This window comes from Panthera leo, chromosome A3, assembly GCF_018350215.1.
Source record: "Panthera leo isolate Ple1 chromosome A3, P.leo_Ple1_pat1.1, whole genome shotgun sequence".
Taxonomy (NCBI): domain Eukaryota; kingdom Metazoa; phylum Chordata; class Mammalia; order Carnivora; family Felidae; genus Panthera; species Panthera leo.
In genome coordinates this window covers 24,489,012-24,515,064 of record NC_056681.1, presented here as the reverse complement: position 1 = coordinate 24,515,064, position 26,053 = coordinate 24,489,012, and the positions used below count along the sequence as shown (strand labels likewise).

At 43.9% G+C, this 26,053-nt stretch overlaps 1 protein-coding gene across 3 annotated transcripts; it reads left to right on the top strand.

Moving 5' to 3' along the window:
- The first annotated feature begins 771 nt into the window (after positions 1–771).
- DYNLRB1 (dynein light chain roadblock-type 1) lies at positions 772–20,910 on the top strand. Of its 3 annotated transcripts, none has more exons than XM_042931174.1 (5): positions 1,359–1,572; positions 4,254–4,364; positions 9,172–9,247; positions 15,737–15,904; positions 20,552–20,910. In XM_042931174.1, the coding sequence occupies exons 2-5, from the start codon at positions 4,317–4,319 to the stop codon at positions 20,593–20,595; spliced, it is 336 nt and encodes a 111-aa protein (XP_042787108.1). In that variant the 5' UTR covers positions 1,359–1,572; positions 4,254–4,316; the 3' UTR covers positions 20,596–20,910. The 3 variants fall into 3 exon arrangements, with proteins under 3 accessions (XP_042787110.1, XP_042787108.1, XP_042787109.1); XM_042931175.1 differs by lacking the exons at positions 1,359–1,572; positions 20,552–20,910 and adding exons at positions 4,564–4,607; positions 15,404–15,539 and having other exon boundaries at positions 4,275–4,364; XM_042931176.1 differs by lacking the exons at positions 1,359–1,572; positions 4,254–4,364 and adding an exon at positions 772–1,134.
- The last annotated feature ends 5,143 nt before the right edge of the window (positions 20,911–26,053 follow it).

Sequence of the window (26,053 nt, the reverse complement as noted above, 5' to 3'; positions counted from 1 at the left end):
GTGTCTGCCCAGTTTCCTCACTGTAAAGGCACTATCCGATCCTCTTAACATGCAGACACCCCTGAAAGGAGCACCAAATCCTTCCCCAGTTAAGAGAGGCTACAGTGGAATGAAAAATTGAAATTAGGTTATCTGTGTTGAATTGAGCACCTTCCCCAAGTATGTTACCTTTTACTGGTCAACATGGAATTTCCCAGTGAATACTGGGAAATTTACTAATAGGCCCCCTCCTCTTCCCTTAGGAGGGCCTAAACAATTCGTTCCTTGCGAATAAATTGTTTTCTTCTCTCTCTCTTTTTATTCCCTCTCTATGTAAAATCTTTGTATAGCTCGGTAGAGCTTCCCTCTACTTGTTTATGTGGGATGTTGACCCATTCATGACTCGTGTAATAAAACCAATTAGATCTTCAAATTTATTCCATCGAATGTTTTCTAATAAAGGCTAAAGAACAGAAAATAGGACAAACGTAGGGCTCTGCAAAGAAGGCTCCCCCCTTATAAAGGTGAGAAAATGAGAAAACAGAGATGTAAAGTGGCTTCTCCAAGGTAACCCAGGGGGTGGGGCTGAGCTTGGAGTCCTAAACCTGCATACTCCCAGCTCAGCCCTGACCACTCCATCTGAGAACCTGCCTGGAATATTTCCAAGGGGGTCGCTCTGAAGACCCCAAAGACACCTGACTCCAGTCCCACTCCCCGACTTTACCATGCGTTGGGCGCATTTTGGCTCAGCGACTCACTTTGCCTTAATCAGGGCACAAATGAGGTCTCAGCAACACCCCTTCCTTGCCTTCACACTCGCCGACAACCGTCCACCCAGGATTTCCGGCGCCATCTCAGACCTCGGTGGAGAGTTGAAAACCTCTTCTGACACCACTAAACAGCATCTTTCGGCACAGGAGTTGGGAATTTTCCACAGCTGAAGCGTTCCTCTGCTTTTCACTATGGGACAGGGCCTGGCAAATTCCTTATGAGCCCTGGGGGAGCTGACTAGACCCGCCCGGCCGTCAGTCCCACGCTGGGTCCTGGTAGGCTCTCGGAGCTGTCCGTTTTGACAGGGTGCTGTGCGCAGGCGCGAAAGGTGCCGGGACTGGGCTGAGTGCTGGGGTCGCAGAGCTACTGGATCGGTCGGAGATGGTGAGTGTCCGCCTGGAGCTTGTGGTTGGTGGCCGCAGGGTGGTCGAGTACGACCGCCCACCACCCTGCGTCTAGCCTTCCATTCTCCGGGGTCGTCTCGGAGTGCCGGGCTGGGAATCCGCGGGCCGGGGCGGGGCCGGACCCCAACTGACTGGAGGACGGAACCCGGGCAGCGCGGGCCTCGAGACCCGGACTGGGGACCGAGGGGACCGAGGCGGGGCCACCGGTCTCGCAGGCCCTTGACCGGAAGCGGGAGCTCGGACCTCGGCAAGGGTCTGAGAGAGAGGGGGAGGCCGGCCGAGAGGCCCTTACAGTTTAGAGTCCTGGGCCTTGTAGCGCGATAACAATAACGATAAGGTTTCCTGGAAGCTTAATTTGTGTTCGGCGCTGCTCAGCGCTTTACGTATTTTGGCTTTCCTCCCACCACCGTTCTGTGAGGTAGGTACGACCATTATCCCCATTTGACATACTTGAAAGCTAAAGCCGAGTGAAACTAAATGCCTTCTCTTAGGAAATGGCGGAGGTTGATTTGAACCCCAGAAGCTTGATTGACACCTTTCTGTCCCTGTGGTTCTTTCGAGCGTCTGGGATTTGGTGCGTGAATCAGAAACCGGCGGGGTCCACCCTTGGGCATCCCAAAGCGTTGCTGGCGGGAACTGTGTGGGCTCTTTATGCCTTTATTGGTTTGTTTTCTCGTGTTTTTAATCCTCCCGACTTGGGGAAACTTGAAAAGACTTATTAAATGTGAAATCAAAAATCTTATTTAAAAACCGTAAAACCCACAGGAAAAATTGAAAAGGAGAAAAGAACAGTGCCAGGACCTAAAGGCAAGCACTTATAACTAGACATATTCTAGTCTTCCCGTCTTCAGCTTTCCTTTAATATAGTTTAGCTCCTACTAAATATACAGTTGTGGTCTCGGCTTTTTTCATTTATTATTACACCACAAAGAATATGATTACATCACTAAAAACATGTAATGTTTCAAACATCTGTAACTTTAAAACTGTAAAGAAAAATTTTAACAGATAATACCCGCAACACAGTAAAAACAATAATCTGGAAGGATCTAACTGAAAAATAAATCTCCCACCCAACCCTGACCCCTAGCCTTTGTCTCCAGAGTTGAAAGTTCTTTATATATCAACAGGCATGTATATGCTCCCTCTTTTTCTGACACAAATGGTGGCTTACTGCAACCTGTACCATGCTATTGTGTGTTTATACTCATGAAAACAAAACATATTTAGATGCACATTTTAACCAATTCAGGCGTATCAAGTATATTGAAGCATGTACTGCAAAAAGTACGTGAAGTACCTATCTCACACCCCTATGATGTGTGCCAACAACTGTTGACATTTGGCTGTTTTCTTCTAGGTTTGATTAGTGCATAACCACATGTACATATAAGCTTGTTTATCACATGAAACGAACATACATGTTTCTACATATTAAGTTTACTTTAGGCTGTATAGAGAGAGAGCTCCTGCAGCTTACTCTGTTCACTTAAAAATATCAAACATTTTTCCATGGCAATATATATAAATCTTTATTCTTTTTAAGGATTGTATGATATTCCGTTGCAGTATATATACATTTAGGTGATTTACAGTTTTCCACTCTAGACAGTTTTGCAGTAACTATTGTCTTTTTGTGTATGTGTGTGTGCTCATGCTAGTGTTTTATGGAGGATATAGGGTAGATTCCTAGAAGTGCTACTTCTGGCATCCATAGTTTAGTTTGGTAGAAACTGCCAAATTGCCCTTTTTATGGTGATATAAAAGTCATCCATAATTCTCTCTAGTCTTACTCCACCACACAACTATTTTCAACTCTGTATGTTCTCCTTCCTCTTGGTTCACATACGCATATTTTTCAAGATGTACATTCTATTCTTTTTTGTTTTAGTATCCAAAGACATTGAACCTTGTTGCTACATCATCTTTGTGATGAATTCTTTTTAGTGACTGCATAATAGTAAAATAGTTGTACCATAATTTGACAAACCATTCCCCCTGGCATATGTTTGGGTTGCTTCTAACTCTTCATTAGTAGAGGTAATGATGTGATGAGTACTTCTGTATATGTAGAGTTTTTCTTATTTTATTTTATTTTATTTTATTTTATTTTATTTTATTTTTATTTATGTTATGTTATTTTAGAGAGCACAAGGCAGGGGAGGGGCAGAGGGGTAGAGAGAATCTTAAGCAGGCTCCACATTCCAACATGGAGCCAGATGGATGGCTTGATCCCACAACCCTGCGATGGGGACCTGAGCCGAAATCAAGAGTCAGACACTTAAATGACTGAGTCACCCAGGTGCCCCTATTTTTCTTTTTGAAAAATTTAGATTATTTCCTTAGGAGAAATTCTCAGGAAAAGAATTTCTGCGGCCACTGGACCAACACACTTACGGGTCTTGCAGTAGTGTTGTCCTGTGGCTTTACCAAAAGGTCAGATTGCCTTTGTACCAGGTTTGCCATAACTGCCAGCATTTAAAAAGATACTTCAGCATTGCTATAATTTTTCATTTTTTTATTTATAGGAAACAGTGAATATTTTTCTGTATGGTTGTATTTTCTCTTAGGTGTATTTTTTACTAGTATCCTTTTGGCCCACTTAACTTTTAACAACACCCAGTGCTCATCACAAGTGCCCACTTAACTTTTAGACTTTTTTTTTTTTTTTCAGCTTATTTATTTACTGTGAGAGAGAGAGAGCATGAGCAGGGGAGGGGCAGAGAAAGAGCGAGAGAGGGAATCCCAAGCAGATAGTGCAGAGCCCTATACAGAGCTCAATCTCATGAACCATGAGACCATGACCTGAGCCGAGATCGAGTCGATGCTCAACTGACCGAGCCATCCAGGCGCTAGACTTTCTATTTTTCTTAGTCATTTTGTATGATATTTTGGAATTACTCTTTTGTTATATCAGATGCACATGTTTTTCTGTCCTTTTGATTCACTTTTGTTTTATACAAATTAAAATGTTTATGCTTAGTAGTCAGATTGGTCACGGTTTCTTTGTTAACTATTTGCTTCAGATAGTTATTGCTACCATGCTGAACTAACAAGTAATCCTGGAGTTTTACTGCTATTTGTTTTTCCATCTGTCAGCAACATGCACCTGGGAACTAAAGAACATACAGACACCCATGTTAGTAGTACCTACTACCCAGGATGCTGAGGATACCAGTTGGGCTCTCTCTAGGACAGGAAGTTGGAGATGTAAGTCAACCCTGGGGGACTGCATATCCAATCAGATATTTCTGATACCAGTTGGCTAGCTCTGCAGAAACAACAAACTTTGAGCTAGAGGTGGCATGACTGGGATGCCTGCCTAGGACTATCCTTTCACATCTGTAAATGTCCCTGTTTCTGCTTGTGGCTTTGGGGCATCATTTGTTTTTCTTCTTCGCTCTTTTAGGGGTGAACTTGTGGTGTGTTTTAAGCAGTTTCTCCTGAACCCAGGTAGGTAGTTGGTACCCTTTGTCTCCTGGAGACCCCTCTAGACCTCATGGTCCCCACTCATCCAGGCCTAGCCCCATCCTGGTGGTTGGGGTCAAGTTGGAAAAGCTTTTCTCTAGTCTTACAGAAAACTATTTTTATTTAATTTGACTAGGTAAAAATTTTTAAACTTCTGATTATTGAAGAAAATCAGAAGATTAAGTGAAAAAGGGAGGGAAGTGTAATTTATGTGATGGACAAAAGTCTAATGTTTCTAACATACGAAGTTTTTGAAAATCAGTAGAAATGTGGAAAAAATCAGAAGACTCAAAATGGAGAGATGTAAACAGTAAAGTTCATTTCAACTTCACTGATAATTCTTAAAAATGAAAATAAGTTGACTTTCTGTTATATGATTTGTGCATATCAGATTAGTAAAGAGTCAGAAAACATTGGCAATACCAGTCCTCTCTATTCCTTGAACGTGCCAAACTTGTTCCCTGCACTGCTTTTGCTTTCAGTCCTTTGCCTGGAGTGCTCTTCTTTCTCATCATTTAGTTCTTGGCTTAAAGATTACATCCTCAGGTGTTCCTGGTACTAGCCAAAGTAGCATTCTCCTGCACCCTGCCCAGCCCTGTCCCTCTACCCTGCAGTAATCTTGGTTACTTGTTTTTTGAACATCTTTTCGCCAGAATGTGAGCTCCCTGAGGGCAAGGACCTTATCAGTTGTGGTCAGTGGTATATTCAGCTCTTCTCTTGACCTGCTACAGATCTTTGGGCAAAACTCTTCTTTCTGAATCTCCATTTCCTCATTGTAAAATGAAGATCATACTAACCACGAAAGGTTCAGATGAGAGAGGTGTCTGAAAACATTTATCCCAGTATCTGACCTACTGAGCAGGTCAATGCATAATTGGTGTGTTTACTTTTTAAGAAGCCAGATCCCAGTGGCAGGTTCTCATTAAACTTAGGACCACCTAAACCCTAGCTCTTGTTTACCTTGGGTACTGTAAGGCCATGTCTCCCCTCCTATACTTAAAAAGGTTGATTTTTGTAAAACGTAGTTGTAGAAGTGATTTTTATTTGCTCATTAAGTATTTATTGAGTCTTTATGGTGCTGAATAGTGGGATTATAAAGTCTAGGTCCCTGTTCCTGGGGTGCTTTGGGTTTAGCACATAGATAGTTACATCCCATTGTGGTAAGTGCTGTGAAGGTGGGGTGCCAAGGGTGCCCAGAAGAGGGGCAGGAGGCTCATGAGTCGAGTCCAGAGAGCTGGGAGTTAGTTACATCAAGCAGTGAGTCAGGGAGAAAAGGTTGCTTCCTTCAGAGAGAGCAGCACAGGCCAGGGCCCAGACAGGCCGTGCTTGCCCCCTGCAGTCTTTTCTCCACATAGCAACCGGAGCCATTCTTTTGAAACAGATCTTGTCATTCCTCATGTCAGAGCCTGCTAGTGGCTCCCCATATCATCCTCATTAAAAACCATTCATTGCTGTGGTCTACCAAGCCCACTGAAATCTAATCTGACCATGGCTACCTCTCTGATCTCTCTCATCTGGTCACCTGCCGCTCACTGCACTTCAGCCACACTGGTTCCTTTGAGCCCTGGAACATGCTATCTCAGGGCTCTTGTATTTGCTCTTCACATTGCCTGGAACACTCTCCCTAGAAATCCACATTAGCTCCCTCATTTTCTTCAGATCTCAACTATCACCTTAGTGAGGACTTTGCTGACACTTATTTAAAATTGCCATCAGTCCTTGCATTCCAGATGCCCCTTCCCTACTATATCTGACATTTATACTTCACTTATTTCTTTGTTTAATGTCTGCTCTTCCCTCCATGTCAGCTTCATGAAGGCATGGGTTTTTGTTAGATTTTGTTCACTACAGCATCCCCAGACCTAAAACAATGTCTAGCACATGGAAGGTACCCATATACCTGAGGTGGGGCTGAAGTATAACAGTCATGAAATAATTCATCTTTTTCATTTCAGCCCCACTTTGTAGTCTCCAGGGGATATTTCAGACCTCTATTCTGACATCTTTGATTTTAGCTTTCTTTGCGTTCTCTAGGTTGATTGAAGATTGGCTGGGCTGTCAATGTTGAGTATGTCAGAGCCCTGTGGTCTCCATGTTAGAGATCTCTTTCTTGGATGCACGGAGAAGGGTTAAAAACTGTTTTTAAGTAGAAACAACATATTAGAAGAAAAAGAGTCTGTTTTGAAAAAAAAAAAGAAGAAAGAAAGAAAACCTTATCTATAATTTCCTGCTCTCAATGTGGCTCTTATTTTTTTCAAAGTCCTAACTCTCTGATTTTTTTTAATGTTTTTGTTTATTTTTGAGAGAAAGAGAACGAGCTAGGGAGGGGCAGAGAGAGAGAGGGAGACACAGAATCCAAAGCAGGCTCCAGGCTCTGAGCTGTCAGCACAGAGCCCAACGTGGGGCTTGAACTCACGAATGGTGAGATGACAACTTGAGCCGAAGTCGGACGTTTAACCAACTGAGCCACCCAGGCGCCCCCTAACTCTCTTATTTTCATATGGTTGCCATCATCAAGCACTTCATTTTTGCATTTTAGCTGCTTTCACTTAATGTTATGTCATACTTTTGTGGTGGTATAAATATTCTGATCACCATTGTTATTTTTGTGTGTTAAATTCGTATGAATGGACATTCCATTGTTTATTTGGCTTTTTTTCCTAATGATTGGGCATTTCTGGCTCTTTCTACTTTTTGCTACTGCAAGGTGTCACTGCAGTATTGTTGTATTCTTCCTTTAAGTTATTTCCTTAGGATGAATTTCAGGAAAGTTACCAGGTCAGGTTGAGTACTGTGTAATATTTACCACTATCACACTTTACCCCTCCTCTCCAGAATAGCACTTAATAGGAGCTCAGTGAAAGTCTGTTGAATGAATTATGACCTCATACATGCATGACCCATTACATTGTACTCAAATCCACAGAGCTAGCCCTGTCCTTTTACCCAGGCTCCAGATTTATGAGGCTTCAGGCTATTTGCCATTTTGTAGGAAGAACTTGTTTGCCCTTCTCTCCAGCATTTGAGTATTCTTATATCATTGGGGAGTGGGTGGTAGTGACTGGATTGTCAGTCTTATGCCTACTAGAAAAACAATACTTCATTGTGCTATGTCCATCTACTGTTTAGAAGCTCCTCTCTTCAGGCCAACCCATTAGCCCTTGGGGGTGGGGAACCACTTTTTTTAGGCGGATGGAGCCTCTGTTTTCAACATAGTCCCAACTCAGCCTTTGAGTAGCTTCTGACTGGATTCTGGACCTGTCTGGAAGGAGCCTCCTAAAAACAAGCACACTTGAAGGCCAGTTTCCATCCACAGAAACAGGCGCAGTTCAGTTAAGCAGCTGTTTATTGAGCACCTAACTCTGCAGAGCATTGTAGAAACTCTAAGTAAACCAGTACCTAACGCATTTCTAGTCAAGAGCTTGGGGAGTCAGAAATGGGCAGACTCCCCTGAGTTGAGGATCAGTAAAAGCTTCATGGATGAGGTGATGTCTTAAATGGCCTAGAAGAATTCGTTGGATTTCTTTGTTAGGGTAAAAAAGATGTAGAGATAGGTATGGGAATGGAGATGGAGAGTTGAAAGAAGGGTAAAAGAGATAGGAGTGATCATATAGAAGGCCTGGCATGGCAGGGTGAAGACCCAAATGCCATGTGCTAGTTTCTGGAGAATCAGGATTAATGAGCCCCTTCCCCAGGCTGTGTGCCATGTGTTACACTCTCAGATGCTAGCTTATTAAGTCACTGAATTTATCCTCATGGTGTTAGAGCAAATACTTGGTGCCCTGGAAGAGACAAGCGACATGCGCTCAGGGAATCAGAAAAGACTGTTTATTTCGCACCGGTGCCAGCCCAGCAGAGTCACCTCCAAAGCCTGAGCCCTGAACTTTGGCATCGGCCTTCTTTTATGGTTGGGATGGTAGGAGGTTGAGAGACAAAAGAAAAAGGGGAGGGGGCACTTATCAGTGGTGCTCTGCAGGCAGTTGGTGGAGGCAGAAGGCAAGTAAGATCATGGAAGCCAAAAGCATGCAAAGGGAGTATCCAGCCACAGACATCTGACTGGCCCTTTGTATCTTGTTTTTACTAGCTTTTCTTCTCAATGGAGTCACTTTTCTTCTTTAGAATGTTTTCAGTTGTGCTGTTTGGGCCACAAGTGACAACTTAGTCCTCTTCCTGTTAAGACACCACTGTTTGGGTTTTTTTTCAAATCATCAGAGTCCTTTCCTAAGGTGTACCAAATACGTGAGTCATGGATGCCTCTATACTCCAAGAATGGTATTTATATTCTGCTCCCAAACAGCTAAGCAGGGAGGGAAAATAGTGCCTGGTAGGCAAAGGGCCTGGAGTAGCCCCGCCCCATGCTGGGGTTTAAGTGCTGGAAATGGCCTAGGGACCACTCCGAACAAGCCTGAGGGCTTTGAGGAGGTGCCTAGTGCCTGGGTGTTGTTTGTTATTGGAAGACAAATATATGATTCATTTGCCAGGAGTGTGAGGGAATTATTAATCCAGTCTTACTGGCCCTTCTTAACTTTGGTCTTGTTCTCTCTGGCAGGCAGAGGTGGAAGAGACACTGAAGCGACTTCAGAGCCAGAAGGGAGTACAGGGAATCATCGTGGTGAACACAGAAGGTACCCCCTCCCTTTGGCTATGACCTGCACGCAGGCAGACCCCCAGAAAACAGCCCAAATAACAGCCTGACACTGTTTACTAAGCCCCTTCATATATGGGATCTAATTTTTACCCTTTTTAAAACATTTCCAGTGTCCCAGCACTATAGTTGGAATTCCAAAGTTTAAAAAAGTAAAAATTTACTCAGTCCCACTGCCCTAACAGATCATACTTTTTAATGTGCCATGCTTTTTTTTAGCCCTTGTACAGGTATGTCTTCTCTTACTCTTTTGCATGTTTATTCATGAGGTTGTTTTTTGGCTTTTTTCCTTCATGATTTACATGACCAAATTTTTTAACTACCAGTTCAATGTTTATCAGACATCCCCCATTTATATTGTTTCTACTTTTTAAAAAAGTTTTTTATTTATTTTGTGTGTGAGAGACAGAGAAAAAAAACACAAGTTGAGGAGGGGCAGAGAGGGAGAGAGAAAATCCCAAGCAGTCTCTGCACCATCAGCACAGAGATAGATGTGGGGCTCGAACCCACAAAAACTGTGAGATCATGACCTGAGCCGAAATCAAGAGTCGGATGCTCAACCAACTGAGCCATTTAAGTGCCAGGCGCCCCACTACTTTTTTTTTTTTTTTTTTTTTTAAGTAAACTCTACCCATAGTGTGGGGCTCAAACTCATGACCCAGAGATCAAGGGTCACATGCTCTACCGACTGAGCCAGCCAGGCACCCCTGTTTCTGCTTTTTTGCTAGATAATACTCTGGCCTATAGCTTTTCCCTCCTCTTCTATAGCATTTTTTTTTAAACATCCCAAAGAGTACAGTTACTAATTTTCCCATGCTACGATGGACTAACATTTATCACACATTTGTTTCATGCCAGGCCACAGGCTGGTGCTTTATAAACATATTGTTTCATTTGTTCCGTAAGGCAGCCCTGTTGTCTCCATTTTGTAGTGGAGAACATGGAGTCTAGACATTTAATTGATTTGCCTGCCATTACAGAGCCAAGGTTTCATTCCAAGTCTGTCTGAATGTACTTGCATTCTCACACACTGTACTGTGAAGGATCAGAGTAGCTGCTGGTCTGTGGCCCAGGCCATGCCCAGGGTCAGCCCAGCTGGGCTCCCCCGATCAGCGTTTAGTCAACTCTGATTTGTTTGGGACTTCTTGAGAGCCCTGCGTGGATACGTTATCATTCTAGGCCTTGTTTTTACAAAGGGGAGAATTCTCAATAATGCCTACGTAATAGAGCAAAATGAAAGTCATCAAGAATGAAAAAGTGAAAGTGGCATGTCCTCAGTTAGAATATTGTTTTCCAGGGGTGTCTGGGTGGCTCAGTTGGTTAGGTGTCCAACTTCGGCTCAGGTCATGGTCTCGCGATTTGTGGGTTCGAGCCCTACATGAGGCTCTGTGCTGACAGTTCAGAGCCTGGAGCCTGCTTTGGATTCTCTCTCTCTCTCTCTCTCTCTCTCTCTCTCTCAAAAATTAATAAACACTAAAAATTAAAAAAAGAAAATAAAAGAATATTGTTTTCCAGGGTACCTGGGTGGCTCAGTCGGTTGAGCATCTGACTCTTGATTTCGGCTCAGGTCATGATCCCAGGGTTGTGGTATCGAGCCCCGCCTCATGCTCCATGCTGCTCGTGGAGCCTGCTTTGGGGTTCTCTCTCTCCCTCTGCCCCTCTCCCCCACTCACACTCAGGCTTCTGTGTTCTTTTTCTCTAAAATAAAAGTTAAAAAAAAAAAAAAAAAAAGAATGTTGTTTTCCAAGTTGTCAGACCCTGGCCAGCCTAGAACTAGGCAGTACATGCTCTCCAGCTTTGTCAGACTCTATACCCTGCAATCGAAGCAGGCAGCATGGTGGGAGCCCTCAGGACATTGTGGAAGCAGGTGCAGGTCCCAGTTCAAGTTTGCCACTGATCAGCTGGAGGACCTGGCACTCCTCTTCCCCTCTTCAGACCTCAACTGCCATAAGTGGAATGGTTGATCCAGGTAGTTTCTTCTGGGTGTTTCTTACTCTAAGACCTAAAAGACCATTTGTGTATCACCCAGAGAGAGACTTTCTTCTTTCTTGGACTGGACATTTTTTTTAAGTTTACTTATTTTTGCGAAAGAGAGTGAGAGCGAGCATGCACGCTCAGTGGCAGGGCAGAGAGAGGAGACAGAGGATCCAAAGCAGGCTCCATGCTGACAGCAGAGATCCCAATTCAGGGCTCGAACTCACGAACCATGAGATCATGACCTGAGCCAAAGGCAGACACTTAACTGACTGAGCCTCCCAGGTGCCCCTTGGACTGGACATTTTTGACCCCAAATGGGTAGGGAACAGCTCCCGGGGTTGTTCCCCAAATGGGAAGGGAACAGGCCTCCATCAGTATTTGTGAACCACAACCTTCATTCTGACCTTAAAATGGTCTCAAAACTTGAGCTTTTTCATTGGGAAAATAGAGCCTCAACTGCTTACCTTTTGGATACTAATGAGCACTTCTTTTTCATAAACGAATGTGGCAGTATTGCCTAGTGACTAAGAATATAGAACATAGAACCAGACTGCCTAGGTTTGAATCCTGACTCTACTTATCAGATGTGTGATCTTGGGCTAGTCATTTAACCTTTCTGTCCCAGTTTCCTCATCTGTAAAATGTGGATAATTATACTACCTTCCAGGGAAGCTTTTAGAACAGTACCTGATGTATAGTAAATGCCATATAAATGTTAAAATTATCATGTGTATGTATTTATTTATTTTTAATTTGTGTCCCATTCACAGAGCTCCCACTTTAGTCCTCATTTACATTTCACACAGTGCCCCTGCCAGGCAGGGGTATTGCCCATTTTTCATATGAGAAACCCAGAGCTGATGACCTGCCCAAGGTCAGCCAACTGTGAATGGAGATGGTCAGAACTCACTGCTCTATAGAGCCTTTAAGCTTTCTGGAAGCTTCCATTAAGGATGATTAGTTAGGGGGGTGTCTGGGTAGCTCAGTCAGTTGAGCATCTGACTTCAGCTCAGGTCATGATCTCGCCGATCCCAAGTTCGAGCCCCGCGTTGGGCTCTGTGCTGACAGCTCAGAGCCTGGAGCCTGTTTCGGATTCTGTCTCTCTCTCTCTCAAAAATAAACAGTTAAAAAAAAAAAAAAAAAAAAGGATGATTAGTTAGGGATTCCTATTATCCCCTGTAGGGTTTTCCTACCCCCATAATTCAACTCAGGGGCCTCTTGCAGGATGCCTTTCCTGATCACTCCAGTCCAGACTGATTGCTTTTGGCCCTGAACTCATGACACACCCTTATCCTAGTCACTTGCCAAACACCTGCCACTACCTTTTGACTTCTCTGAGTTGGCCATATTTAACTGTTTCACAATAAAAGTGTGAATTTAAGCAAAATTGCCAAGAACTTAAGGAATATTTCATTCCCTTTGTACCTGGTCAGACCACCTGCCATCTTCTGCTGCTACCCACACGGGGCAACATAAAAGACTCAAATGTGTAAGCTTCATGAGGTTAAAAATTTGTCTCTTGTGTTCACTACTGTATCCCCAGCACCTAGAACAATGTTGACATGTAGTTGGTGCTTAATAAATAGTAGTCCCCCCACACACCTTGTCTGTGGTTGGGGGGGGTACATTCCAAAACCCCCAGTGGATGCCTGAAACCGGGATAGTACCCAACCCTATGTACACTGTGGTTTTTTCCTACATGTACACACTTATGATAAAGTTAAATTAGTAAATTAGGCACAGTAAGAGGTTAACAATAACTAATAGTAAACAACTATAACACTATACTGTAATAAAAGGTGAATATGGTCTCTCTCAAAATATCGTATTATACTGTATTCACCCTTCTTGGGATGATGTGAGATGATAAAATTGCCTACGTGATGAAGTGAAGTCAGGTGAATGACATACAGGCATTGTGACATAGTGGTAGGCCACCGTTGACCTGATCAGGAGAATATCTGCTTTCAGACCAGAGTTGATGCAGGTAACCAAAACCATGGAAAGTGATACCGCAGATAAGGTGAGGGGCTACTGCCTCTGTTAAATATTGTTAATGTTCTTTATTGTTGATTGATGAGGCTGGGTTTGGTGGGAATATCTGGTTATACAACTTTGGTCTTGACAGATCTGAGCCCCAGGTTAGAAATCCTGCTCCCTTGTGACCAGCTACTTCTGCAGAGTGCACAGTCCCAATTTGTAAAGGAAGAAGCTTGAAGCAGGCGACCTAATCATTAGGCTATCTTTGAGATGTCCTCAGTTCTGACACTGTCTGAATCTGGACTTAATCTCTTATCCTTATTTGAAATTCTCCCCAGTTTTGGTCCCTGTTCTGCCCCCTCACCACCTCTAATGTTTTCTTTTGTTTTTAAAGTGAGCCATCAAGTAGTTAGTTTCTTGTCTCCTTCATACACCTCTCACTTAGTAGAAATGTGATAAAAATCATGCCGGTATTTGAATTGCTGAAAGAAGCCCTTGAGAGCACTCATTTGTCACCAGCAATAAATGCTTAATGGAGTCTCTTTAAGGACAATGGTGAGTGTAGCAGACCTGGTCCTGACCCCCAGGAAGCTTATAGTCATAATGATCACTTCCATAATGGTGAGGTGTCAAACTCCAAAGAAAACTGTTCCAAAGGAAAATCATGTGGGATGGTAAAATGGGGGCATTGACCACATCTGGGGCTGGGTAGATACACCAGAAAATGGAAACCTGAGGAATCAGTGGGAATCACAAAAGAATGAGGAAGGAAGGAAAGTTCCAGGCAGAGAAACCTGAAAGAAGGTGGCCTTGTGGTATATAAGAAGAGAAGGATAAGAGGTTTGATCATGCAGACTTTGCCAGGCCTTGATACAGGCCCTTCAAGTACCCTGGGTGGGGATGGGATTTATTGTGTGGTGATGTTGATAACAAATCAGCATTTATTACATTCATACTCTCTTTCCTAAATATTCTTAAATGAATTAGCCATATTTAATCCTCACAGCACAAGTATCATTTTACAGATGAAGAAATAGAGGTTTAGGTTAAGTCACATGTCTGAGGCCACATAGCTATGAAGAGACAGAGCCCAGGGTATTTGTCCAGGTCAGAGTTTCTACTCAGTCATCACCGTAGCTGCTCATAGGCCGTCCTCGGGAAAGTCTGCTATGAAGTGAGGTCTCCAGGTGCCTTGGTGGGCACATTGTTGTCATCCAGGATCCAGTAGCAGCTCTAGTGATCTAGTCCTCTTGTCCCTTAGCATATGTGCTGCCGAAGCAAGCACCCTCTCATCCCTTAAAGGCAAGTGATCACTATGGTCTGTCTTCATGATTTCACTTCGCTCAAAGCAGTCTCTCTGACTCAGCTGCCTCTCTTGCCACTATGTCCTCTTCTGCCCAATCTCGTGTTCCTGCTCCCTAAGAAGAAAAGATTGGGCCAGTTTCTTGCCACCTGTGAGAAGGCCTGAGGGTGATTGCCTTTGGTCAGTCTTTAAGCTGGTCACTTGTGGGCCAGATCAGCAGGGTTGTCAGCCCCCAAATCTAGCCACTTACATGTGAGGAGCCACTTGTGCCATATTCCCCACAAGTGCCTGTCAGCTGTGGGCACATAAGGCCTCTTCATTGGAACCTGCTAATATGTCACGGTGATTCACAGATACCTGATGATTTAGTTGTGTCCTGAGGTGGCTCAGGCTGAGCCTGATTCTTCACCTCCATGACAATAGGCACTGTCTAGTAAGAGAGGTCCATTTAATAGTTCATTGCAAGGAAACAATCCTTAAAACAGAAAAGGCTTCGTACACAATGGTGTTCGCTGCTTAGTAATTAAGTAAAAAAATCCAGCCTACGTACCAACAATAGAGGAATGATTAACTCTGTGGAAGGTCCATTTGTGGGCTCTTTGAAAGCAATAGCAATGCTGTTTTACAAGTGTATATGCAGACAGAGAAACAGGCTTAAATTTGAGGGGCACAATCATGTGTATAGACAATGTGTTTACAACTGGGCCCAAAGCCTCCATTGGTGGGAACTGGATCAAAACACTAGAGATGGTAATGTCTTGGCACAAGCTGACCTTTTTCTTCTTCCTACTTTCCAATATTTACCAATTTGTAAGAGCTGCCCTCCTTGTTCAGGTTCTAAATGTTCTGAATGATAGTCTCTCCTTTTATTGCTAGAAGCCAGTCAAGACAGTGCCAGGAAAAGAGGAACCCAGCAGCAGAGCCCACAGGCCTACATTTGAATCCTAGCCCCACTGCTTATCTGCTGTGTGACCGCTCAAAGCTTCTGTTGCTTCATTGGCGAGTGAAGATGGTGATACCACCCCCAGAGTAGTTCTGGGGACTGGCACTGCCATAGTTAAAGTGCTCAGCACTGTGCCTGTCAAGCCCTCAGTAAATAGTGGCATTGATTGTTAACTGTCAGTCCAGTACTCTTGAATTAAGGGTGCAGTGTTGGGAGCTGGGCAGAAAAGGGCTTCAACATCCTGTTCAGTCTCTGCTCTCCCTCAGGCATTCCCATCAAGAGCACCATGGACAATCCCACCACCACACAGTATGCCAACCTCATGCACAACTTCATCTTGAAGGCCCGGAGCACCGTGCGTGAAATCGACCCCCAGAATGACCTCACCTTTCTTCGAATTCGCTCCAAGAAAAATGAAATTATGGTTGCACCAGGTGAGAGGTCTTCCGTATTCCCACTTGGGAGCAGACTGTCACAGCATATTCTGTGCCGCTTATCAGGAAGGCTTGGCACATTGGTGTCTCCACAGGTGCCATGGAAAGGACTGAAGAGTTGAAGGTTCAGAGGTAATATGCCTCACTGCCTGGCCAGTCTCTGGTTGGCATCCCCAACAAATACTTATTCACTGTGACTCTAGACCAGACCCTGTACTAGATTCTAGGACACAGAGGGGAATCGTGATCTCATGAAACATAGAGGAAGGTATGATTAGGTCTTCCCAGAAGAGGGAACATTCGAGCTAAATCTAGAAGGCACAAGAAAGAGTGTAAGCAAGTTGGAGGGGTGGGAAAGCTGTGTTTGAAGGAAAAAGAATTTAGTGATTTAAAATTCAAAGCATAAGGTAAAAATACGTACAGTCATTTTATCCTTGAAAAAAAGTTAAATTGCCCACTTCTAAAGTATAGTCCTAGGATGCCAGGGTGGCTCAGTAGGTTAAGCATCGACTTTGGCTCAGGTCATGATCTCACGGTTCATGAGTTCAAGCCCTGCATCGTGCTCCCTGCTGTCAGCACAGAGCCTGCTTTGGATCCTCTGTCTCCCTCTCTTTCTGCCCCTCCCCCTCTCTTGCTCGCTCTTTCTCAAAAATAAACATTAAATAAAGTCAGTCCATCCGTCAGTCCTGTCTCTCTGGGCCCTGTATGGTCAGCTTTTCCTCCAGCATTGGAACAGATTGCTGCTTTTGTTTCTCATGCAGTGCTTGGTCTGCATTTAGGAGCTGTGCGTACAAACAGTACCTGTGCCTTGAGGATCATTTGCACATGATGAGATGCTCCTCCTGGGAGAAGCCCACAAGGCCTGGGACCGCAGGAGGGAATATCAGGGCCACCTGTCCTGGCCTACATCACCTCACTCACATTTACAGACTGGGGTGGTAGACAGATTGATTTTCCAGAACTATTTTTATATTGTTTCTTCTCTCCCTCCCTCTGTCTTTTTTGGGTGAGCCACATAGTTGTGAGTGTGCAGGAGTTAGGTGTGCACGTGATGATGCTTGTATAGCTCATCTAGGCCATCAGTATATGTGTAGGAAGAAAGAGAGGTAGGACATTTGGTCAAGAGGTGTCAAACACCAAAATCAGCTGTGTGGACTTGACCCTGTGAGAGTTCTAAAGGCAAGAAGGTGGTATGATTGTGACTGGGTTCTAGATGAAAGAGGGAAATAGGGAGGCTAGGGATGCTGAAGGTCCTTGGGCTTGGCTTGGCAACACAGGTGGCAGGGAGGCTGGCTGCAGAATTCTGGAGTAACTTGATGTGGGGTCAGCCACCCAAGTGGCAGAGCAATGTTGGTTCTGTTCCCAAGCCTGTTCTGGCCCAGTTCTGCTACTTGAAAGGATACAAAGGAGAGAACCATTGACCGAGTCACAGGGGCCCACAGTCTCCCTGGGACACTCCCTAGAGGGGTGGGGACAGAGCTGGTTGATAACAGAGAACATAAGATCACTTCAGTGGCATTTATTCCAAAAACATGCCATACACTGTGTATCAGTTTAATCAGTGTCTAATGCATCACTTGCCAACCTATTATGATGCTCTGGTTCTGTGAGGAAAACCAGATTGCAGCAGACAGAAGCTATTTCCCCTTGAGTGTGACTTTACATCAACCAAAGTCTGAACCCCGATTTCCACATCTGTAAAGCATCAAGTAGAGTATTATACTGCTCTCGTCCCCTGAGACACCCCATTGATTGAGGGGTCGGCTTTGGGTGAGGCAGAAAGGCTCAGAAATATTTGAACTCAGATCCGTCCCAAGATTTCATGTTGTATGGCTACACAAACCTCCACATCCCTAAAAGTTAGGCTAGGAATGGTCTCTGTTGACCCTGTGTGTCAGAGGAGACTTTGTGCCCACATGAGGGCACACGTTGTGAGGCAAAGACAAATGATGTGGTTTCCAAATTTGATTCTCCATGGACAATTTCTCTTGACTTAAAGCTTCTGAGAATGTCTCCTCTGGACCCACAGAGTCATCTGGAAGCTCCTGACTGTCCATTCTCAGCTTGGCTGCAAAGGCATCTTCAACTTGCCCTTAAGGACCCAAAGGCATTCAGAGTTAACGGGTGTAGTTGCTACTTGAGTCCAGGGTTGGCAACTCCCACATTAGAGGTTCTTCTTGGGGTTCACAGGCCCAGAAGCCTCTCAGCCCTGTCAGTGGAGGTGAGGATGGAGTGGCTGGACCCTTCCTAAGCGACACACAGAAGCCTGCAGGGAGGATGCGCACACCCTCTCACTCTCACTTGCTCGCTCACTCTGTCTGACACTCACACTCTGACAGTGCCTCACATTCCTTTATCCTGGAGAGGTGTGTGACTTCTTGAGGTTGCCTTAAACACAGTGAAAGTTCCTTCTGAACACCCTCACCACCTCTCCAGCCGTCCTGCTGCTACCAGTGCTCCATCTTGCCTTTTCATTTAGCCAACCAGCCTGCTTATCTGTATTTTAAGTCTGTCTCCCCGCCTACACAGTTCCAAGAGGACAGAGATTTGTAAGCACATAGTATACATTTAACACATATTTGATTAATAAATACATGAATGACTCCCTAGATCTCCCTCCATTGTTGACATCCCACTGTGGGAGTAAGAGGTGGGGTCACCAGTGGGGGATGAGGGTCAGGAATGTCTGTGGGACATGGTCTTTAGGATGAAAACCAATGATTTGATACCTTGACACACCCACTTTGATATGGCAAAAATACGTGGGGGGGAGGGCAGGGCAGGAGCCTCTAAAGCATTAGGGCCAGATTGCCTTAGGATTTCCGCAGAGCACAAGCCCCACAGGGACAGCCCCCAGCCTAGAACAGGCCTAGTTGCCGCATGTTTGAGGTGGGTCCTTCTGAGACTGTAATTAGCACCCCACCCCACACCTTGGGAACAACTTAGAGGAGCACTGCCCAGGAAGGAAGTCCACTATCCCCTTCTTCCACCTCATCTTTCTCGTTGATCAGACTGAGAAGCTGCCTCCCAGACCACAAATAGCAGAGATAGTTGCAGACCGTCTGGCCCTCCATATGTGTACCAAATTTCATCCCATCCTGGCCAAGAATAGCCCATGTGAAAAGACTAAAAAAACAGACTTTGGTTTTCATTTATTAACCTCACTAATATAAAGCCAAGTTAATGCAGCATAATCAAGCTTTAACACTCTGCTTCCCACAAAGCTCTTATAGTGATAGTATTGAATTTAGAGTTTGATTATTTGGAAAAAAGACTCTAGTATTGCTAATTGTGTCTCTTTCTCTTGGTGACTTGTTAATTATTTCTGTTTATATTTTAAGTGATTTAACTTATACAGATTACTTAGACATGAAATTATTAATCTTGTAAAATCTGTTTCCTCCTATCTGCAACAGTCTGTTGTCATGGAAAGAAGCAAACTTTAGGCTTGAATCAGCACACACAAAGCAAACAAGGCCAAGGTCCTGCCATTTCTCCCTTGTTCATTCAGCAGAGGGCAGATCAGAAGTGTTCAGTGTTATCTGGGTCAAACCCAGCTAGCTACCTAGCTACCCAGCTCTGCATTGTTGCCTTGGCTTGGGCAAGTCATTTCACTCTCTGAGCCTCAATGAAATGGAAAACACTAGTATCTGTCTCACAGAGTGAATTACTGAGGTACCATATGAGAAGGGGTTGGCCCGGGGCTAGGCACATGGAAGCCTTAGTAAATGTTTGTGGTTTGGTTAAGTGGGCAATGTTGAAACACCCTGCTTCTCCAATTTTTGTTTCTATGATATGAAGAGCAGTCAGGCTCACCCCTGAGAGCTTGGACTAGCTGTGATTTCATGTGGACATTCTTCCTTGCCGGGCTGGATCCCCAGAACTAGAATTGAGATACCTTTGGCTCCATTTGACCTGGTGCCCTTGAAATTTTCCTCATCCAGAAGACTCTTGAAGGCCAGCAGCTGAGCTTGTGACAGAACTGACATTAACCCAAAACCAGTAGGGTTGAGTTTGGAATTCCATTTTTGACACTAACTAGCTGGGTATTCTTAAACCAGTGGTTGTCCCAGAACTTGCGGCATCAGCATCACCTGGGAACTTGTTAAAAATGCAAATTATTTTAACCATCCTGTAATTAAAATTAAAAACCTAATTAAAATTAAAAACCTAATTAAAAATGCAAATTCTTGGGCTCCACTCCAGATCTACTGAATCCAAAGGGCTAGGGATGGGGCCCAGCCCTGCCAGTGATTCAGATGCCCTTTCTTTTGAGAACCACTGCCATAAGCAATTCATTTAAAGTCTTTGAACCTGAGTTTTCCTACCCAGAAAACAGAGGTGATAATCCTACCTCCCTGTCAGTACTGTGAAGATTAGAAAAGAGAATACACTGCAAGGCCCTGCTGCCAGGTAGGAGGAGGGGCTTGCTCTCCAGCAGCCACACCTACCGGAGCCCTACCCCTACCCTCAGGGAAACTTGCAAGTTCATCTTCTGTTTTCCCAGCAGTTGGAAGTAGCCTGAGCATTGATGCTTTTTATTGTTCCCCTCCCCTTTTATGGTTGGTGATTGGATGATTTCCTTTCTAGTGTGTTTTCTCCCATTTTACATTTAGTGACTTATTTTTTCATTTTTCTCTTTTGCAGATAAAGACTATTTCCTGATTGTGATTCAGAATCCAACTGAATAAGCCACTCTCTTGGCTCCGTGCATCATTCCTTAATTTAATAGCCCCCAAGAATAATAATGTTAAGCATGTCAACCAACTGGCAGGTGGAAATCACCTTCGAGCCTACTTAGACCAGTCCAGTGACCAAAGTCATCAAAGTCGTCCCTCTGCTGGCCAGTCACCCTTGAGTTCTTGGGTGGGCCTTCTTTCCTCATCTCCAGATTTTGGAGCAAGAGCTTTGAGCAGTCCACACCCTGCTTCCTTCTGACCTTCAGCTCACTTTGTCACCCTTGGAAAAGGCTGTTTTTCTTTAACTAAAAATAACTGAAATGCTTACCCTGCTGTGTGTCTTTAAACACTGGGTTGAAAAGGCCTCTCTGCCTCTCTCTTCCTGTGTAATCACGTGGTCTAATTGCTGAGCCCCAGTGCTGCCTCTAGCCTCGATGGCAGATTGTGCCCATGGTTCAGAGAGACCTGCTCCTTACTGCACCTGTGGCCACACATGCTGAACTGAGTCTTGTTTATAACTGGTACCCTGGTTTCTGGGCCTCTTGTCCTTAGCCATCCCTCTCAACATTTCCCACTGCCACCAATGTTTTAAAAGATTATTTTTTTCTACTATACTGGGGATAGGAAAGGAGTGATATTTGTTGAGTACCCAGAATGCACCAGGTATGTTACATACCTTGGCTTATATCATCCTCACAAAACGCTACAGACAGTGTGAAAGCCATATTAAAGATGAGGAAATTGGGGTCTAGAGAATGACTTGCCTTAGGTCTCACAACTGTGACAGAGTCTCAGACTCCAGAAACTGTTTTTTCTGCACCTTCTTCCCAGAAATCCCCACTGGTCCTGTTTACCTGAGTGACCACATCCTGGGTAGATGTGTGCCTTCCCTCAGACTCGTGTGTGGGTCCCAGAACATGCCTGCTACTCTGTGAGGCTCTGGGCCCCATCATCCAGTAGCACTCTGGGATTTTTCCCCCCAGAAACCACATGTATTTATTTTTTATTAGGTTTTTCTTTTTGTCTTTTTTGTTACCTTGGAAACAAGAGGGAAAAGATTGATAACTGTGTAGTATAAACTTTGAAATCCCCCTTCATTGTCCTTCATTCACCAAAAGTAACCTTTGTCTACAGTGGGTTCTTCCATCTAGCAAAAATATCTCTCTGAATTTTCCAGTGAAGTTTCCTTAATGGTGTCAGGGGAGTAAAAGAGGTACCCTTGGGAGCCCAGGGGTGTAGTTCATAAGGGTTCAGCAAAATTTCTTCAGACACTCCCTTTTTAGTGAAAGATAACAGGGATTTTCCACTCCATAATATATCCATATTTGTCTTAATACAGCAGTAATCCTTTCAGATAGTTTTCCCCAAATCTCCAAGGAAAACTGATTTTCTAGGAAACCACCGCATGTTTGCCCTGTCCCTGTGGACTCAGGAAGAACACCTGAGGAGAGGGTGATTATAGGACCAGAGCAAAATGACCTTGGATCAGTATTGATTGATTTAAAGAAAGTGAGGTATAGTCACTGGTATCTTCTCTTTGTTCTCAGGCTTTTTTAGGCTGGAATTTAAGTCTAAGTTTCCTGTGTCCTGGCTTGAGTTTCTCCAAAAAGGATAATGGGGAAGACGGTCTGGTCAACTTAGATTATCCAGTGGCACAGTCTGATTTCTAGAAGAGGGAAGGGGCCCTGTCCCTAGGGAAGGAGGTGGTCTGGCTCCAGAGCAGGTCTTGAAGACCTCCTCCTCCTTTCTTCCCTTAGTCCTTCTCACACACCCTCTTGTTTGCCTTAAAGGATCCCCCAAGATCCTAAGGAAGGTTTAGGCTCAGTCTGGCTTTAGGGAAAACAAGATGACTCATGAACATAAAGATACTCTGCCTCTGAGTCCCCTCGGCAATGGGATTTCTTTACACATGGGAAGCCTGCATTGGATGCACTCCAGTTTGTGATAACAATGTGTAGAACTCCCTGAACTCATCTTAAGATGTAAAAACTCTGATTTTTAATTAAAAATTTAAATGATGGTGGGGGCGCCTGGGTGGCTCAGTCGGTTAAGCATCTGACTCGGTTTCAGCTCAGGTCATGATCTCATGGTTCATGGTTTTGAGCCCCTCGTCAGGCTCTGCACTGATGGTAAGGAGCCTACTTGGGATTCTCTCTCCCTCTCTCCCTCCCCCTCCCTCACCCATGCTAAATAAATAAACAAACTTAAGGAAAAAAAATTTTTTTTAAATGATGGTAGAACATATGTAAATAGCCTGGAGTTTCTGTACTTAAAGTAGCAAGTGTATGGGAATATAATACCTACTAAGGTTGGAAACTGACAACTACCCTGGGTGTGGAGGGAAGAACATCACTTCTGGGTTTCAGAAGTACATTGGCCAGTATAATATATGGATGTGCCCACTGCTAGCATTATGATTTTCAAAGATACAGAGAAGTTGAAATAATTATATACCTCCATTTAATTCTACAATTAACATTCTGCTACATTTCTATTATAACTACCCATTCCTTTATTCATCCTATTTTTTGATGCATTTCAAAGGACAGCGGCAGACAGTACACACTCCTAAACACTTCAACGTGTGTGCCAGTAACCAGTTTACCTTTTCTGGAGGGGGGGTAAGATTTACTTACAGTAAACGGCATATGACAAGGGCTTACACCAGCCAGCTGAGCCCCCTATTCGAGATCACCTCACCCTGAATGCTGTCCTGCTTCCCAGCCAGTCTCCACCCCTACTCCCCAGAGGCAACCCCTGTTCAGACTCCTTCAGGTATGATCTTCACGCTCCAAGGTGCAGCTCCATCCATCATTCAACCATCCACCTCAGCACTTGGCACTGTGCCTGGAAATTCTGATGTTCCTCTGTGAGCCGGTATTGCCTTTCTCCAAAAATGTGTTTTTAAAGCACTGCAGGAATTACAGGCTTTCTCCTGTTAACGTATGTTGGACTCAAACCAACTACTTTTGTACATTTCTTCACTGAGAATCCCAAACCATCTTTCCACACCAAATTCAGTTTCCGGTGAATTACCAGGGGGTGAAAAGAGAAATGCAGATCTCATAAATTCAATCATTACGGCAGGTAGAAATCATGAAGTTGCCAAACATGTCAAATCAGTAGAGCCACAATCCAGTGTCCATGAACTTAAACTGATCAATCATATTCAACTGAGAAGGAAAGTAACACCAAACACAAAGTGCTAGTTTGTTCAACTGTTGTGTTAAACAAGCTCAGTTGGATCAAAAGGCAACTTTATTATGGTCTCCCACTGTCTTTACATTGATTCTCTGGGGCTTGTGCTTCCCTTGCCCCTGGATGGGATGTCAGGCAAGTCTCGAGGCTTCTCCTCATTCCCAGGGCCTTGAAGGCCCACTGGAGATGATGTGCCCAGTCTGGTGTGACGACAAAATTTTGAACCGAATATGGAGATGGAGACTGCCCCTCACCTACCAGGTGCTTGACCCTGTTTCCCCACTTGATGCTGTCCCCTCTTTGGCCCCATGTTGCCATAAGGAGAGTGAGATGGAAAGTGTGTACTTTACCAGGACTGTTGTGAACGAGTTCTGGCTCTCTAAGCCTGGCGTGTGTTTAAAGCTGAAATTTGTCCTTCTGGCTCATCTGTCGTTAGTTTTCAAGACCTGTCTTGTCCTACCTGCCACTCCCTTACTTTGGACGATGCGCTCTCCCTGGCTGGCCCCTCATAACTGTGCTTTTGGCCTCTGGTTCTCAGGATCCCCTCTACACACTTTCCATCTGTCGACTCAAGATGAAGCAGAAGCTTCCACCTCTTTTACAGGCAGAAGTCTGGACTCACTTTGGGGCCCCTTGTTTTGCAGTCCTGCACTGGTCCTGCTCCTCTCCTCAGCATAGGCCACTATTGCCTTGGGGCTTCAGCAGAAACAGATGAAAATTATTAGACTTTAACTTCCTAGTTCACAAGAAATATGTTATTAAAAACTTGTCTAAAAGGCAAGAAGAAATAGGAATTTCATGATTTTTTAAAACCTCTGGATTTCAAATACTTTTTTTGTCCTACAAGACTTGTTTGGTTTTCATGTATTATTAGGTTTTCAAATATATTTAGAGAAAACATTATAGACAAAGTAGCATATTGCCTGGAATTTGTTCTTATTTTACAATCTTCCTTTACAAAGCAGTACTTTGTTCATTCATTCAGCAGTTATTTAGTGGTGCCTACTATGCGCCAGGCCCGTCTAGACGTAAAGGAATAGTAACAGCTTATTTCTAGTGGAGATGAGACAACAGTTAAAAAAAATAAAACAAAATTGTGTTTGGGATCCATCTTTGGATCAATTAAAGCGTAATCCCTGAACATCATTAGTTTGTAAAAGCTTCCCAGGTTTTTTGACATGCACCTAGAGTGGAAAAACACCGACCTATACAGCCTTACACATACATACCAGGGTTGTGAGTTCAAGAGGCTATAACAATATCCAGAGACAAGGAAAAACTCTTGAAAGATTAAAAATATGAGGGGAATAATTTCAACAGAAGAGTTGCAAGATAAAGTTGAGGAAATCTCCCTAAAAGTGGAAAAAAGGAAGAGAAAATGGAAAAGTTAAGAAAATTAAGGGATTGGTCTGGGATATTCAACATCTGATTAACAGTTCCAGAAAGAGAAAACAGAGGGTTGAAAATACCAGCAAGAGACTGTAAGAAAAGTTTCCAAGACTAAGGACCTAAGTTTCCAGATCAAAAGATCTGAATGTCCAGAGTAATTAATTTTATTTTTTTTTAATTTTTTTAATTTATTTTTTATTTTTTCATAGTGATTTTATTTTTTAAATTTTTTTTAACGTTTATTTATTTTTGAGACAGAGAGAGACAGAGCATGAACGGGGGAGGATCAGAGAGAGGGAGACACAGAATCAGAAGCAGGCTTCAGGCTCTGAGCCATCAGCCCAGAGCCCGACGTGGGGCTCGAACTCACGGACCGAACTCACGGACAGTGAGATCGTGACCCGAGCTGAAGTTGGACGCTTAACCGACTGAGCCACCCAGGCGCCCCCAGAGTAATTAATTTTAAAAAGACCCACGCCAGGCCCCATCATCATGAGATCTCAGAACATTTTGGACAGACACAATCCAGAGAGAGAAGAAACCATGTACGAAGGATTAGAAATTACAACAGCATTGGACCCATAGCATCACTAGAAACAAAGAGAGTGCAGCAATGCCTTTAAAATTTTGCTTAAAAAAATTGTTTACAACCTAAAGTCCTATTCCAGCCAAACTATTAGTTAAGTGTGAGAGTAAGGTAAATATTTTCTGACATATAAGGTCACATATTTTTCCACCACGCACCCTTCCTCAGGAAGCTATGGAAGAATATACATCAAAACAAGGGCATGGAGCAAAGAAAGTAAGACATGGGGTTCGGGCAACTTGAGACTCCAACACAAGAAAGACAAAAGGGATATCTCAGGATAATGGTGAAGGGCCT